The 18,442-nt window shown below is 38.2% G+C and overlaps 1 protein-coding gene across 2 annotated transcripts in view; it reads left to right on the top strand.

Annotated features, from left to right (window-relative positions):
* The window catches only part of LOC139160764 (LON peptidase N-terminal domain and RING finger protein 3-like), a 34,827-nt gene extending 29,583 nt beyond the window's left edge, over positions 1-5,244 (top strand). For both annotated transcript variants that reach the window (XM_070739026.1, XM_070739027.1), the window contains exon 13: positions 3,105-5,244. In XM_070739026.1, the coding sequence (XP_070595127.1) occupies positions 3,105-3,269 (165 nt within the window). In that variant the 3' untranslated portion in view covers positions 3,270-5,244. The remainder of the gene's footprint in view (positions 1-3,104) is intronic.
* The last annotated feature ends 13,198 nt before the right edge of the window (positions 5,245-18,442 follow it).

Raw genomic sequence — 18,442 nt, forward strand, 5'->3', positions numbered from 1 at the left:
AATTAAACTTGGAGGCTATTACAATGTATACCATAGTTTTAATCAGTTTCTTCTAGGATATGATGGAATTGGTATCTCAAGTTGATTTTAGGAAAACAGAGAAAGAGTTTGGATTCAGCAGTATTCCCACGTATATTCTCATTTAGAATATGATTCCATTCAGACAACTTCTGAATGGAAACCATGACCTTTTACACTGAGCATCTTCAAACATCATTTGATGGTCAGTCTCTTTAGCGTTAGAGAAATAGATTTAGATCTCACCAAACACAGAGAGGACTCAACTCCATACTTCGTGATAATTTCATATAGGTACTGAAAAGAGACAAAATAGAGCACTGTCGGACACTTTGTAATAATTCCATTTCTAGGAGCAACTCAAGCATCTCCAAGGAACACCATTTGAGATCAACCTGATGGAAGCCTACATCAAGCAGTGCTTTTTATTCCTAGCTTTCCTACGCAATCTAACATTGATCAATGAATTGAAAGTTCCAGGGTGTAAAGTAATGTGCATGACTTTGAGGAAACAGACAAAGAGATGTTTGCTAGGAAACAGTCAGAGAAGAGAGGCAGGAGCCTCCAGTGACTTTGAAAGGATTGTTTCCAATGGTTAAGCAGTTAAAAATGTTGGCAGGAAATTTGTACTTTTAGACATACAAGAATCTGTTAATGGAATCTTATAAGCCTTAAAGTAGAAGTTTGTCTATTTGTGTTTCCTAACTGGTTTATCTTGGAGATCAAGAAGAACCAATAGTATCACATGTCCAGCTAAAGAAGCTGCTTAAGTAAGAGGCTAATAAATCAGCATTAATCTGCTTTTTTAGGGCTGCTCATTTTCTCAGTCACATTAGAGATTAACCTATAATTGGTAATCGCCAAAGGATGCAAGTAGTCTAATTATTGCTGCCTTCTCCTCCTGGCAGACATTTATAATGATCTAATAATTCCTGAGTATAAACTACATGGCAATTTGAACAAGGTTTCAAGGACAAGTAGTGGATATATCTTCATTTTGTTTAATTCACAGTAGAATAAATAATGTTCCTGTTTAATGTATGAGCAAAGTAATCCTTGTTTACCAAGGTTGTGCACACACAGAAACATTTAGATTGAGATTAGTTATGAATAACCACTCAGCCACACACAGAGATGCTAATTTGAATTAAAGTTTACTTTGAGAAATAACATAGTACAGTGCATAGTACATAGTTTTTCTTACCAGTTGTCTTTGTCATAATCAGCAAACAAAGATATCAAGCCTAAACATATTTTGCTGTAATATATAACTACAATACAGAGAGATTGCAGAGAGTTGCAGAGCATACATACAGTGAGTAACCATTAACAGTGAGTAGCCAGACAAAGAAACAGAGTGTGATTCCGAGAAATAAGCTATGAACTCTAGCTCCCTCTTGTGGCAGTTTGCAACACCTACAGCCAATATATTGCCAATCCAACAGTTATGCACAGAGTCCTAACAATTCCCTGCTGTTTTCCCCATAACAACCTTATGGAATGTTTGGGTTGAGAGAGAATGATTGTCCTAGAGTTACCAGCTACCATGACTAAGGGAAGACTAGAATTTGTGGCATTCTGGATTCTGATCCAGCATCTTAACCTTTACACCAAATCATTACAGCAACTCTGTTCCTGTCCTGTGTCATGAATTGCAATGCATCCAGAATAATCCAGAATCATCAAATATGCATTTTTTAAAATAAATAAATAAAAGAATCACAATTAGCTTCATTATCCTGTAATCAAGCTTTGAGACAAGGTGCCAGAGGGTCTCATACACCCAACTTAATAGGTGATTATGTTGCAGATGCAAAATGTGCAGGCAAAAATAACCTTTTCAGATGCGTATATCACTAACTGGATTTAATAGCTTTGGGGGCTGGATCATCCTAACAGCTCCAGTGGCCTTAAATGAGATCTTGATTTTAAGATTATAATTATCTGTCTCATGATAATGAGGGAAAACAAGGCACTCCCACACATGACATATTTCTATGATCAGAATGAAAGAGCAAAGACAGAATCCATTTTCTGAATTCACAAAATGGATTATACCACAAATCGGCAAACATCAGATTTGCTCAACCAGTCCATGCATCTGATATAAATGCCCCAGTACTACGGTGGTTGCTTTAGCTATTTGTTTGTTTGTTTGTTTGTTTGTTTGTTTGTTTGTTTATTTATTTATTTATTTTATTGATTGATTGATTGATTGATTGATTGGATTTGTATGCCGCCCTTCTCCGGAGACTCGGGGCGGCTAACAGCAACAATGAAGCAGTGTACAATAGTAGTCTGATGCTAGAAACAATTAAAAGCCTATTAATATAAAAAACCAAACATACATACATACATACCATGCATAGAATTGTAAAGGCCTAGGGGGAAGAATGTCTCAATTCCCCCATGCCTGACGGCAGAGGTGGGTTTTAAGCAGCTTACGAAAGGCAAGGAGGCTGGGGGCAATTCTGATCTTTGGGGGGAGTTGGTTCCAGAGGGCCAGGGCCGCCACAGAGAAGGCTCTCCCCCTGGGTCCCGCCAAGCGACATTCTTTAGTTGACGGGACCCGGAGAAGATCCACTCTGTGGGACCTAACTGGTCGCTGGGATTCGTGCAGCAGAAGGCGGTCCCTGAGATAATCTGGTCTGGTGCCCTGAAGGGCTTTATAGGTCATAACCAACACTTTGAATTGTGATCAGAAACTGATCGGCAACCAATGCATTGTATCATTAAACATATGCTGTCACATAACATCTATCAGTGTAACATTTGGGGCATTGTTCTGCTCCTAATCCTGAATCTTCCTTATAGGAGTTTTTTTTTAAAAAAAAAATATTATATTGAAAAGATTTGAATTCTAATTCTTATCACTATCTGACAACGTGATCAAATCTTTTCAATATAATAAATATCTTTTTTTTAGATTAAGAAGAATATCTTTAGATGAAAAAGAAATTTTCCTGCCACACTTCCACCATGAATGTTGATGTCATCAAGATTGTACCACTCAAGTAGCTCTAATAGCTCCTGGTTTACTTATTATGCTAAATGAATTGATGTATTTTCTGTTATCTTCTCACTAGGCATCGCCAGATGGACCAGTTTGGTGTTGGTGGCTTATATCTGTCTTGCCCCTTGATTTGCCCCACAAGTTGACCATTTTTTCTGAAACCTCCCTGAAGGCACGTCTTACCCAACTAAAGCGTATTCTGAGTATCATTCTAGAAAGTCGTGACTACAGCAACTAATACTCAGACTTGTCACACGGATGTTTTAGACAACACAGAAGGCAGGGAAGTGAGGACTTCTGGGGAAGAAATGACAAACTGAAGATGGCTTGAGAAAAAAAACTCAGAACTGACAACCACAGAGGAATGAACTGGCGAATAGACCAGCTCTTCATAATTCTTCTCCAGTCAAGGAGAGGATTTGACATTGCCCACAAGTGCTCTATATCGTTGTTCCTCACAGTGCGAATCTGGTGCCCTCCAGAAGGCCTGGGACTGCAATTCCTAGAACTTCTAGCCAGCGTGGTTGACTGGGAAATTATACAAGTTGTGATCCCAGCATATCAAGTGGATGCCAAGTTAGGGTGGTCAAAGCCTTAACGTCTTTATGTCCCTCTTTATTGTGATTATTTTGTTACTGTAAAACTGACTTCAGATATAATCCTTGAAGGAGGACTCTGAAACTGGTCTGCAGTTGTAGCAAGATTTACTACATGGGTATGTAGTAGTAGCAAGACTTTTTGAATGGGCTTTGGACTGACGGGGCTAAACGTTCGGTAGTAAGATGTGAACACATTTCTAAGCACCTTGCATCATGAGAATAGGAAATAAAGCTACAAATGCTGGGATTTCCTGAGGAAATTTGCCTTATATTACATATTGATGTTTGCATGAGACTCTTCAACATATTCTTCATAATGTATGATATTCTGTCCTTCTAATTTAAGTAACCCACTGCTATTGATTGTAGGGTAAAAGCCAACTCAGAAATGAGGAATATGAAAAAAGGGCTGATTTTCTTTCCTGTATTTTATTCTGATTGCCATTTAATGAAGAATCCCAAAAGGGATCAGATACAATGATGGATGCTGCTGAAGAAAGTAGATTAGAATACTTCTCTATGATAAGAAAGATATAAAAGTTAGATTGGGACAGATAGTACGTAGTTATCCAGATGTTCGGGAAATACAGTGTTTTCTTTACCATTTGGAGAGCTATACTTTCCCAACGGTCTGAAGTAGACCATGTTAAGATTTAATTTACAGAAAATGCCTAAAGGGAAACCTGAAAATGAACATGAAATTGTAGACAATTCTCATGGGGATAAAGTGAATAGCTGGAGGACTAACTACGACCTAAAATGTATAATTCAGGAATTAATCTAGGTTTCAAGATGCTAAGATGGCAGAGTATTCAGCTGAACCAATCTGCTGCATAATTGTACATGCTGCTAGACAAATTACAATGAATATAAAAAGTTTGATATACATGTAATACAATCTGAACATGTGCACATAGGTTTAGTATAGGGAATGTCTGAATAGTTCATGAAAGGTCAATCATTTGTTCATGTTTAAGAAGTCATGGGATTTTTAAAACAACAGTTGCGAAAAGGATTCGTTTGTAAAATTTGCCAAAGATTAGAATTATTTTTAGATAAAATATTTTTGTTCTGTAGCCTCAAGAATATGGATTTTGAGAATGAACAGCACTGTTGAATACAATACAGGTAGCCCTCAATTTATGATCATAATTGGAACGTCTGTTGCTAGGTGATGTGGTCATAAAATTACCCAATTTTATGATCTTTTTTTGCAGCAATTATTGAATACATCCAGCTTCCCCCACTGACTTTTCTTACCAAAAGCTGACTGTTGCAAGTGCTGATCACATGAACCTGGGATCCTACAACTGTGATAAATAAATGCCGGCTCTCCAGCACCCAAATTGCAACCACATGACTGGGGAAACTAATGCTTGTAATGTAAGGATCAGCCACAAACCTTTCCCCCCCAGTACAGTTGTAACTTTAGATGGTTGCTAAAGGAATAGTTCTAAGTTGAGGACTAACTGTATTCTTTTTTGGCAGATTTTAAACCTGCTGTGATATATAACTGTTTGCTCTTAGTTGTACTAAAATTTGTACTCCTTATAACAATGTATTTACGTAATTTAAAATTGGCTTGTCAAAAAGAATTAAAACACTGAAGATGAAGGGCATGTGCTACATTATTATTTAAGCTGCTCCTATTTTGTGCTTCTGCTAGTTTGACCATTCAGTGGTTTAAGAAAATTCTGTCCAGACTCAGATACTTTGTCAACAAATTGCAAAGTATTCAGTCTGGACTATAGGTTAGCATTTTCTCACACTGGACAATTCCTCTTGTGCCCTACCACCTTTCTGTATCAGGCAAACAATGACTAGTCGTTTTCCTTTCTCTGGGTGGAATGTCTTAAAGAGATATATATCAGAGTTTTTTGCATAAAAATCAATTCCAGAAGCACACACAGATGACTGATTCAACTGGATTCGTTAACTTCTTTATAAACATAATAATACATATACAATACTACAAGTAGATTATTTATTCAATGTAGTAGTTACAAGCAAAATACAAGCAGCTTCTGGTTCAGAGAGAGAGGGAGAGTGCAGAATGGACTGAGCCACACCAGCCTTCTAGTTTCAGTTTTGATTCTTTGCACACTCAGATGTGTTAAGTTCCCATTGGCTGACTTATTTGCTATGCCTATTCATTGGGTGACCTTGTTACTATTGGCTCTCCCGGTTCATGAATATCTTAACAATATATTAAAATATATATCTTGGAGAATGAGAGAGAGTTAAAAAGTTTGAGTTGTATAGAGCAGGTGTAATCTTTCCTTCCCTATAAAAACTGGGTGACTCAGTTCACTCAGGAAGTTAAAAACATTTTAATCCACAATGACCAGTATGGTGACCAATTTATATGTTGTAAGCCACCCCAAGTCCCCAGAGAGCGGTGCCATATAACTCAATCAATCAATCAAACAAACAAACATAGAAACATAGAAACATAGAAGACTGACGGCAGAAAAAGACCCCATGGTCCATCTAGTCTGCCCTTTTACTATTTCCTGTGTTTTATCTTACAATGGATATATGTTTATCCCAGGCATGTTTAAATTCGGATTTACCAACCACGTCTGCTGGAAGTTTGTTCCAAGGATCTACTACTCTTTCAGTAAAATAATACAAATAAAATAATACAAATAAATAAACCTTCAACAAAGAGGCCCTCATTCTGCGGTGAACTTTTTTGGGATAATAATACATGTACACAAACAAACATCCTAAAACATAAAAGGAGTAAGGCTTTCACTCCAGCCTCTAAATGGCTTTGTAGATTAATTCGGCTACTTAATTGCTGAGTGTGAACGTTTTTCACTTTAAATGACAAACTAATGAAATGGTGGAATGAGAACAGATAAGTGGAAATTGGGGAAAGCTTGGAAAAATCAGCAGTTTTCTTTGGAGTGTCAAACCAACATTCTGAGTTAACAAGACAATTGCTTCACTGATTATACTGTAGTAACAGGATAAGAAGAAAGATTTAAAAACTATTAGAACTAATGCTAAGGATTGGTTCAATTGGAGAAATGGCCCTTCCTCTGCAGAGTTGACTTTCAGCTGTAGCAAAATAAAGGCATCTTGGCACAAATAGAAAAGAGCAATTGAACTGACATGGGGAGGAGAAATATACAGTTTCATGGTTTTTTTTAATGTAAAGTTGGGAGAGAGAAATGGAAACTATTTAATTTCTCCCATTAAGGTCTTTTGCTTGACTTAAATTACCTTGCTGTTCTTTTGTGTATTTTAAAGAAAGAAGAATTCAACTGCTAAATTGGAACATTTTGTCCATATGCTTTCCCCCAATTTTTGTTTTTCAATATTTATTTGGAACCATTGGGATAGATTATAAATGTTGAATAAAATTTAGGCTTAGTTTCAATTTTTATATCTGATCATTAAATCCTTATTTTAGGGAAAGTGATAATAAAAGGCATCTGATATTTATAGGACGTACCAGTTATAGAGATTTAATAGCCTTTCGGGCTATCTTGTCATGCTACCACCAGCTGCTTATTTCTGTGCTTACTTCCAAATGTCAACTTTATAACCCTGTTCGGTTGAACTCATTCTTTTGTAAGGTGTGCCTCCTCGGAATAATAAGTGTCTCTAACTTAAAGAAATAAAATAGTGTTGAATAGGTGGAGCAAAATTTCATGTTTGCAATTTGCACTTCTTTATGTGTTATGAAATAAAATACTGGTTGGAATTAAATACCCTTGTTTGCATGGTCTAAAACATTGGTACTTGCGAACGTAGCTATGCAAGATTGAACAATGATGATGAATGCAATCTGCTAGCCATTCAAATCTTATAGCTGCTTGGACAATATGGAATCCTAGATCCAGAAAATTCTGGCTTCCTCAGTAAATGAAGTTCCAGTGGGGGGATAGCAATTATTTGTGAAAATATATACCAAATTTAGGAAAATACAGTGTTCCCTCTATTTTCGCGGGTTCAAACTTCACGAAAAGTCTATACCACGGTTTTTCAAAAATATTAATTAAAAAATACTTTGCGGGTTTTTTCCCTATACCACGGTTTTTCCCACCCAATGATGTCATATGTCATCACCAAACTTTTGTCCGCCTTTAATAAATATTTTTTTAATAAACTTTAATAAATAAACATGGTGAGTAATAATCTAAATGGTTGCTAAGGGAATGGGAAATTGTAATTTAGGGGTTTAAAGTGTTAAGGGAAGGCTTGTGATACTGTTCATAGCCAAAAATAGTGTATTTACTTCCGCATCTCTACTTCGCGGAAATTCGACTTTCGCGGGCGGTCTCGGAACGCATCCCCCGCGAAAATCGAGGGAACACTGTACTTCTCTTTACAATATGCACTATTGAAATATAATTTTTTTTTGGGGGGGGGAGAATCCTAGTGATAACACATAAATTTTGTTTTGGTGTTGTCAGATTGCCTAGGTTATTTGAAAAGTTTAATTTAAAATTTTAAAAATTAGTAAGGTTTAGTAATTGATATTATAGTATTTGAATTGTATAGACACATAAAATTGCATAGACATATTTAGTAATTGATATTACAGTACTTGAAATGCATAGACAAATTGTATTGTTTTGTTTATTCCACAGACTTCCTGGCTGTATCTGTTTTTCAAAGATCAGAACTTTGAATAATAATAATAATGCAGTTACCAGAAAAGCCAATTTAGTCCTAAACTGCATAAACAGAGACATAGAATCAAGATCACATGAAGTGTTAGTACTGCTTTATATCACTTTGGTAAGACCACACTTAGACTATTGCTTTGCTTACCACATTATGAAAAAGATGTTGGGGGCTATAGAAAATGTACTGAAAAGAGCAATAAAGATGATTAGGGGGCTGGAGGCTAAAGCATGCAGAACAGCTGCAGAAATTGGGTTTGTCTAGTGATAAGGATTAGAGGTGACATGATAGCAATCTTATCTAAGGGACAGTGACAAAGAAGGGGGGGGTCTAACGTGACTAAAGACAGGATAAAAAGTAAGAGATGGAAACTTATCAAGAAGAGATCCAACTTAGAACTAAAGAGAAAATTCCTGACAATAACAATAAATCAGTGGGGGATTAATTCTAGACGTTGCTGGCGATCCAACACTGGAGGTTTTTAAGTAGAGATTGAACAATCATTAGTCCAAAATGGTATAGGCCCTTGATGGCGAACCTATGGCACACGTGCTACAGATGGCACATGGAGACATAGTATGTGAAGGTCATTTTGCCCTGAAGCAGACGTCCAAAAAACCCAGACTTCTGGTTTATCCATTGTGCTGTTTTTTGCACTCCAGAGGTTTCAGGGAAGCTTGCTAAAGCCTCAGAACGCCATTCATTCCTCATTCCTCCACTCAAAATAGAATACCCTATGACTAGACTTTCAATCCTGGGCCTAGAAAGCCTAGAACTAAGTCGCCTTAAACAAGATCTAAGTATTGCCCACAAGATCATATGTTGCAATGTCCTGCCTGTTGGCGACTACTTCAGCTTCAACCACAACAACACAAACTTGACTGTAAAAAATATGACTTCAGTAACCGAGTTGTCGAAGTTGGAACTCATTACCGGACTCCATAGTGTCATCCCCAAACCCCCAACACTTTACCCTTAGATTATCAACGGTTGACCTATCCAGATTCCTAAGAGGTCAGTAAGGGGCGAGTACAACTGCACTAGAGTGCCTTCCGTCCTTTGTCCTATAGTCTCTCCTGTATCTCCTATACCTTTCTTCTATTCCTATATCTCTTCTATTCTTTCATTGATATGTTCTATTACTATATCTTCTTTTCTATTCTTTCTTAGATATATTTTACTATGAGTATCTCCTCTATAACCTTCATCATGTGTTTTACAGCTAAAAACATTTGATATATACATATATACTGTATATATATATACCCACTAAAACTCTCATTGTGTATTGGACTAACTAACTAACTAACTAACTAACTAACTAACTAACTAACTAACTAAATTATTTATTATTTATTATTAAATAAATAATAAACAAACAAACAAATAAATAAACAATAAATAAATAATAGCCAAACAAGCAAACTGAAAGTTCAAAAAAATGGACTTCTTGTTTGCCTATTGGGCTGTTTTTCACACTCTGGGGCTTCAGGAAGCTTCCCTGAAGCCTCCGGAGTGTGAAAAACAGCCCAACAAACAAATGAACAGAAGTTCGTTTTTCTGAACTTTCAGTTTGCTTGTTTGGCTGTTTTTTCACCATCTTAGACTTCAGTGAGACCTATGCATATACGCAGGGATATGGGGGATTGTGCACATGTGCAGGGGCAGAGCGGGCTATATACATTCATGCAGGGTTAAGGAATGAGTGGGCACGTGCGCAAATGCTAGCACATGCACACGCACCCTTTTGGCATGTGAACCAAAAAAGGTTTGCCATCACTGGTATAGGGTTTCCTGCTTAAGAAGTGGGTTGGACTAGAACACTTCAAATGTTCCAATTCTGTTATTTTATTTTGTCAAACTAATAAGCTTTTTTTGAGCAGACCATTGCTCAGTACCAATGCAGACCCGATCTCGTAAGTCGATCAACTCGCATCTCGAACAAATGCCTTTAGACTTTGTTTTTCGCGCCGAGATAACCAGAAGCAAGGATTCTTGCGCCACCTAGTGGAAGCTCAGCTCGTATCCCGAATTTGAGCTCGGGTGTCAAATAGAAATTTCGCTTGCGTCGTGATTCGTAACATGGAATACTCACATATGGAGCAGCTCATATCTAGAGGTACTACTGTATTTGCAAATCCACATATGCATATGAATTGTTTCAAGGCTTTACTTTAGAAGAACGGTATGCTCCTTTATATATTAGCAGTGTATTAATTATGACAAATAGCAAGAACATAGAAATCACCTTCTGCAACATTTTCATATGGGAAGAAAACAAATGTAAAAAATGTATTGAGAAAAGAACTACAATACTAAATTACATACGAATACAGGATTGTATTTTGGGGATTTATTTATGTTAGCTTTTGGCAGTGAAATTTTTTTCCACTAGGTGTCAATATAAAACTAAGATGAATAGAGACAAAAACAAAGACAAATTAAACGTAATAGTGATCAAAGATCATGAAGCTCTTTCTAATAGAAATAAGAGGAACTTGATGGTCTTCAAATGTTATAGTATTGCTCCTCTCACTGTCTTTCAACTTTGACTATGCTGATCCAGGCAAATGGAGATTTTTGTTTAGCAACATTTGGAAGTTTTCAGATCCCACAGACATCAAAGCTGATGGCAATAATGCTGTCTGCAAACCCTTAATATAACATTTTGCAATTATTTAATATTGAGTACTTAAGGCAATACAGGTAGTCCCTGCTTAGTGACACTTGTTCAGCATTTGTGATTTGCTTAACATCCACAACTAGAAATTTTGGTGTAAATTTTCACATTAGGACTGTATTGTTTAGTGACAGAGTTGCTGAGTGACAGAGCATTACTTGTATATCATACTTAATTATTTCCGGATTTAGCCATTCTTTGAATAAAGGCATTGAAACAAATGGGGGAAGTTAGATGTGACTGGGAATAGAGAAAGGATTTCATGTAGTTACTATTTTAATGTGAGCTTGAATTTCAGAGGAATACAGTGGGGAAAAACGTATTTAGTCAGGCACCAATTGTGCAAATTCTCCCACTTAAAAAGATGAGAGAGGCCTGTAATTGACATCATAGGTAGACCTCAACTATGAGAGACAAAATGAGAAAACACATCCAGAATATCACATTGTCTGATTTGGAATGAATTTATTTGCAAATTATGGTGGAAAATAAGTACTGTACTGTATTTGGTCATCTATAAACAAGCAAGATTTCTAGCTCTCACATATCTGTAACTTCTTTAAGAGGCTCCTCTGTCCTCCACTCATTACCTGAAGTAATGGACCCTGTTTGAACTTGTTATCAGTATAAAAGACATCTGTCAACAACCTCAAACAGTTACACTCCAAACTCCACTATGGTGAAGACCAAAGAGCTGTCGAAGGACACCAGAAACAAAACTGTAGCCAGTCTCCAGATCTCATCCCTAAAGAAAACCTTTGGAGGGAGTTAAAAGTCCATGTTGCTCAGCGACAGGCCCAAAACATCACTGCTCTAGAGGAGATCTGTATGGAGGAATGGGCCAACATACCAGCAACATTGTGTGCCAACCTTGTGAGGACTTAGCAGAAAACGTTTGACCTCTGTCATTGCCAACAAAGGATATATAACAAAGTATTGAGAAGAACTTTTGTCATTGACCAAATACTTATTTTCCACCATAATTTGCAAATAAATTCGTTAAAAACCAGACAATGTGATTTTCTGGATGTGTTTTCTCATGTTGTCTCTCATAGTGGAGGTCTACGTATGATTTTATTCCATAAAATTGGAACATTTTTTGACAGCATCAGATACCGGCCAGTTTCTTTTCATCCCTGCTGAATTTACAACCAGTGAAGACTGCCCCATCCAAAGCCCATTAGACAAATCAACCCTGGAAACTACAGGGGTATGATATAATATGGGAAAGATACAGTATTTCCAGACTGAGAGACCCCTGCTTTGAGAGGCTACCCTTTGAGAAATTAAAGTTAACAATCTCCTAAAGTCACTCATTGTCCTTCTGGTCAACTAAAGCACACACTCTTCACTTGTAATGTTTTGGTGCTAAAATTCACTTCTTTCAGGGGACTGACATTCTGCCTCCATGTTTGAAACTGTCCTTTCAATTCTTGGAAGGCCATGTATTTCCACAGATGTTGCTACCATCAAAGGTTTTCATCTCTAGATGCTGCTTGAAAGCCAGGAATGAGACAAGCATGAAAAGGAAAAACTGCAGCCTGCCTAGGAACTACTGCTTTGTTCTTCAATAATACTCTCAGCTCTGTTCTACTGAGGTCAACAGAAAAGGCTGAGTTTAGATTTTTTTTTTAAATGCCAGGGGCTTGAAAAATGCCAGTGAAAGGAATTAACAGAAAAGTAACGGCTCCCCATTCTTCCCCCCATTAGAACCAAGCAGACATTAATAGCACGGTATGCTTGGTTGCTTATCTATAATTACAGCGAGGCCTCTTCTTCTTTCCTCATCTCAACTCCAAATAAATTACTTAATTCCAAAAACTTCCCACCCCCACTTTCATTCCAGATGGGAACAGAACAACTCATATTTCTTTGGGCTGTGCTGCAGAGATAAGAGTGGGCAGAGGAAGAGAATTTTACCTTCCTTTCACCTTCCCTGAAAAAATATCAGGGGGAGAAGCAGTGCCTAATTGCTGGGGAGCACTTGAGCACTTTAACTCATACTGACAAATCAGCAAGAAGGAGCACTTACATAAATGTGTGCGTATGTGTGTGGGGGCATGGGGGACAGCTACCCAGTCTCTCTGATTGCAGATAGTTTCTAAACTATGTGGGGTTACCAAGTAGTCTCCCATCCAAGGACACAAGGATTTGGCTTCAGCATTTTTTTCTTCCCAGATCTCTTATTTTTTAATTTTGGCTCTTTTTATCCCAGGGCTGAATATAAACTCAGTGACGTGGTTCAAGTCGTAAGGTGGTTTGTTTGATTTTGGTTTGCCATGCTATGCAAAAACTCTCTTGTGGTGTCCAAAATATAGTTTATGGCATAGTGTGGAAGGCAAATCAATCAATTGCAGTGTAGGATGGCTTCATTATTTGGTATTCATCCGATCTGAGGAATGAACTGAACTGTAAATTACCCTAATCTGCAATTTTTCAAAGATAGTGTCTCTTGGTTTTGCTGGGCCACTACAGCAACAATCTATTATCTCAATTGAATCCCTCTCTCCACTAACCAAATAACACAAAAACATGACTTTTATTTTACTTTCTGTACCACTAATAATTCCAGCATCATATAAATACAAGAAACGAGGAATCCCAGCTACACTAAACTCAGAATATTATATAAACAACACTCCTCTTAGCATCGGCTGTCCACATGAAGCTGAAGTGACTATCTATTGGCCTCAATTCTTCTTAATTGGTTTGATTGAATTTTTTAAACTTCCAGTGCACCTCTTCCTTTGGAAATGTTAGCTCAACAACACCAGCAAACAAATACCCCTAAACTAACAAGCTGGAAGGATTCCCTCACCCTTTTGGGAACCATTGTTCTAGGTAAGGGAAAATCAATTGCTCTCCTATCAGTAGGTGTCTGAGGACCAGCTAGGGCAGGGGTTGTATTCCATCTTATTTGTGGTCCCAAATCCTTGGGTGGGTGGAGAGCTATTCTCAATCTATAATGTTTAAATCGCTTATCATCTACAAACGATTCAAAAAGTACAAACTTCAGTCCATTTTAAGTGGCTTTCAGAAGGGGTACCTTCTCACTTCAATCAATCTCACTGAGGCCTACCTGCACATACCAATTTGGCCTTCCCCTCAAAATTTCTTACGATTCTGTTACACAGGTTCTCTTTATGAATATAGAGCCCTCTCATCTATCCTCTCTTCAGTGCTGAGGGTCTTCACCAAGGGGCTGGTGCTTCTGGCTGCTCATTTGAGATCCCATGTGTGTCTAATGTTACCTGGACGATATACTCATTCAGTCATCATCCAGGCACCAGGTGGTGCAAGAGTCCAGGTAACAGTTAAGACCCTCAGGCACCATGGGTTCTTGATAAATTTGGACAAAAGTCATCTGCCTTCTACCACCAGACTAACCCATTTAGGAGCCATTGTTGATTCTCTGGAGTGCATAGTGTACCTTTCCCAGGAGTGGCAGGACAGTATCTAGGAACTTTCTCAACAGATGCAGCCAGGGCTCCTGTGTAAAATGATATCTGCCATACATATTACTCTTTGGGCTCACCTGCACTTCAAGGAATTATAATGGTTTCTCTTCCCCTTTCAGAGTTAGGATGCACCACATCGGCATCCAAGGTCCTGGTACCATCGAAAGTCCAATGCTCACTCCGTTGGTGGACTTCACTGACTATCATGAAGGGTTCCTACTTTCTGGACCCTCATAGGATTACAATCATAACAGATGCCAATCTATACAGTTGGGGGGCCCATTTACAATAATCAGTAATTCAGGACAAATGGTTCCTGACAGAGGCGAAGTACAACAAACAGTTTAGAGCTTCGTGTTGGCTAACAACAGGTGGGGGTGCCATGACCTGTCACCTCATGGATGAGACATAGTTTCTGGGCAGAATGTCACCTTCTGTCCCTCTTAGTACAGCACAGCTTGGGGTTGACCAATGTGACAGCAAATTGGTTCAGCCACATCACCATAGACCAGGCAGAGTGAAGCCTCCATCCATCCATTTTCAAAGACTTGGTGAGCTGGTTCAGTCTGCTAGTGATGGACCTCTTTGCCACCCAAGAGAACAGCAAGCTGCCCACATATTTCACTTGATTCCTGACTCAGGGCATGGACGGTGTGGACACTTTCCACTGCAACTGGCCAACCGGCCTACTGCATGCGTTTCCCCCTTTGCCTCTTCTCCCCAAGATCATCAGGAAGATCTTGGAGGAGAGGGCTGACATACTGCTCGTCATCTCCCGCTGGCTCAGGTCCACTCATTTGTGGACCTCAAAATGCTGTCAGTCTGCCAGCCCTGGAGAATTCCGCTGACAGAGTCATCGCTCATTCAGGGATCGTTGATCCAACTGGACCCCCAATGGTACCAACTGACTGCCTGGCACTTGAGTGGTGTACTCTGAGGTGCCACAATGCTCTGGACTGTGTCATTTGGACTCTCCAGGCTTCTAGGAAGCCATCCACAGAAAGAATTTTTCAGCCACCTGGAAATTTTTTTGCTCTTGGTGCTCACAGGAGGGATTTCTCCCTGCTGATCTGTCAATTGCCAATGTCTTTTAGTTTTTGCAGCATGGACTTAACAAGAGCCTTTCACCCAACATGCTTCACTGTCAGGAGATGGTGCTCTCTTCCATTTTGTCACAACATTCCCTGTTGCACAGATTCTTGAAGGGGGCTGTAAATTTGTGTTCTCCTGTCATCCATTGGTACCTGACCTGGGACCTTTCAAAGATTCTCCTTTCACTGACAAGAGCCCCCACAAGCCCTTGAGGACCACTTTGCTCCACCACCTTATCTGTAAGGTGGCTTTCCTAATGGTGATTACCTCTATATATTTCATTCTAATCGAATGATCCTCTGACTGGACCCTACATTTGTCCCCAAAAACCCTCTTTGACCAGGAAATTATCCTGCCCAATTTTTGCCCATATCCTTGCACTCATTAGAGAGACAGTGGCCATGCTTGATGTTAGGAGGGCCCTGAAGATCTACCTCAAGTACACTTTCCCACTGTGCAGAACAGAGGTGCTTTTCATCTCCTTTCAACCACTTCCTTGGGCCAAATGCATCTTCCTCCACAATTGGGCACTGGCTGCATAACACAATAGTGAAGGCTTATGACTTGCAGTCTTTGCCACGACTCAGCAGCAGAATGACAGCACACTCATCCCATACTGCTGCAGTGAAGGCTGTGTGGTCCACTCAAATGCCCATCAAGGAATTCTGCCAGACTGCATCCGCCAACTACAAAATTGTCATTTTTGCATTGGCTAAGGCATAGAATTCTCCAATGTGTGGTGCCATAGATTGAGGAAACCAGCCAAACATAATCCTCCCAATGAACAGACTGTTTTGGTAAGTCCCATTCTTGGAGGTTAGCTTCACCCACTATGGAGAAGGGGTGTTGGTCTTACCTGATACACTTCTTCTCACAAGGTGACCTTTTCTTGTAGGGTGGCCTCTTCTCCAATCCCTCCCAAAGTTAGTCTGGTCTGGACTTCAGGACATAAAATTGTTATCTTCTATTTTATTTATTTATTTATTTATTTATTTATTTATTTATTTATTTATCTATCTATCTATCTATCTATCTATCTATCTATCTATCTATCTATCTATCTATCTATCTATCTATCTATCTATTTATTTATTAGATTTGTATGCCGCCCCTTTTCGTGGACTCAGGGCGGCTCACAACACAATTAAACAATTCATAAGAAATTTAATAATATACAATTTAAAATTTAAAATAGTTAAAAAAAACCATTTTTAAGCAGACATACCTACAAACATACCATACATAAATTATATAGGCCCGGGGGAGATATCTCAATTCCCCCATGCCTGATGACAAAGGTGGGTTTTGTTTGACTTGGGGTGCTACATGCTGAGTCTGTCCATAGTCCTTCATCAAAAGAGGGTGAATTATGGCAGGAGGAAAGATATATACAATTTGACAGACTCAGTCCTCATTGGCTGAAGGGACGGTGTCATCTTAAGACATCCCAAGACCCACACTCCTCTTGTTGTTTATAGTGTTCCATAACCAACATGGAAATTAAGATTATAGATCTTTCTTAGGAATAATTGCTTAATTTCTGCAAGCAAAAGGAAGGGCACAAAGGGCAGCTGATGGTCCTCTCTCTCTCAAAAACCATATTATGGCTTAATGCTTTACATAATATAAAACTATGCTCACAATAAAAGAACCCACTACTTCAATATTAGGCTAATCTAACATGTTGTTGGAATCCAGCCTGCATGTATCTACTTCAATTGTCTCCCCAAGCTTTTTCCATCTTGGGAAAGTTAGTATCAATTTCAGAACTTATCTGTAAGCTTCCAACCATTTCTCAAAACTACTGCAGGATTAGCCTTTTCTAATGAAGCAATCTATATTGCACGATTCGTATTTTCTCCTTAAGAACACCCTGGACTACTTTTAAAAATATGTCCTGAATTGATTCTAGGCATGTTTACTCTGAAATATGCTCCAGTGAGCAAAAAACAGGTAATGTTGACAAGAGTAAAATAAAAAAATATTTTAAAATTATGTACGACTATTTTAAGATATAAAATTTAAAAATATTTATTTAAAAAGATGTGACTCTACCCCTGGAGAAGATAGTAAACGTCTCTGTTTATTTTGTTTCCTCTCCATTAATTATAGTTTGAGAAGAAATATATAAATCAAAATAAATTAATCTGTTTTTAAAGTTTTTATGTTGACAGCTGCTAAAGAATCAACTAACCATAGATATCTGGATGATGAGGTTACATTTCTCAGATAGGGAAAAAAATGCAAGGACAACAGAAGGGCACAAATGAATGAGAATCAGTTGTCAGAAAATCATTTTCATCAGTTACAGGTTTTGTTCTTTTTTCAGTATAAATCATCATTACAAGTTATGAAATATGTATAGCAAAACTCAAATGAAAGTTGCACATGAGCAGATTTTGGAAAGGGATAAGAGTTCAATTTCACATCCTAATGGTTGGCAAACTATAATTGGACTGGGTAAAATTCAGAACTTTCCTAAAAATAGATTTATGATAGCAACTTGGGAAAGCCATCTTTTCTCAGGCTGAGATCTGCATTTAGGTGACAAACTTCACAGTGGCGGTAGTAACAGCACTAAAGAAGGGTGGGCTTTATTTGTGTCTATCATTTTGGATTTCTGGACCTAACTCAATATAGTGAACTGTCCCGTTGTAGTGAGCTATCCTAAAGGATACTCTTGTGATTAATGAATCTTGTCCTCAGTGACTAATTTAAACAAATGCATGAAATAGTCATCCAGGCATCTGAATTACTAATCTGAATAGAAAGTGAAGGAAAAACAAACATTATCCAGCAAAGTGAGCAGGTACGGAAGTATGGAAATCACAAACAGCATGCTGCAAACTACTTTGAAATGAAATGAATATAGAACCCAATAAATGAATACGGTCATATCAGCATGGGGACACAGCAAATGCTGTTGATAAAAAGCTAAGCC

This window comes from Erythrolamprus reginae, chromosome 2 (genome assembly GCF_031021105.1).
Source record: "Erythrolamprus reginae isolate rEryReg1 chromosome 2, rEryReg1.hap1, whole genome shotgun sequence".
NCBI lineage: Eukaryota > Metazoa > Chordata > Lepidosauria > Squamata > Dipsadidae > Erythrolamprus > Erythrolamprus reginae.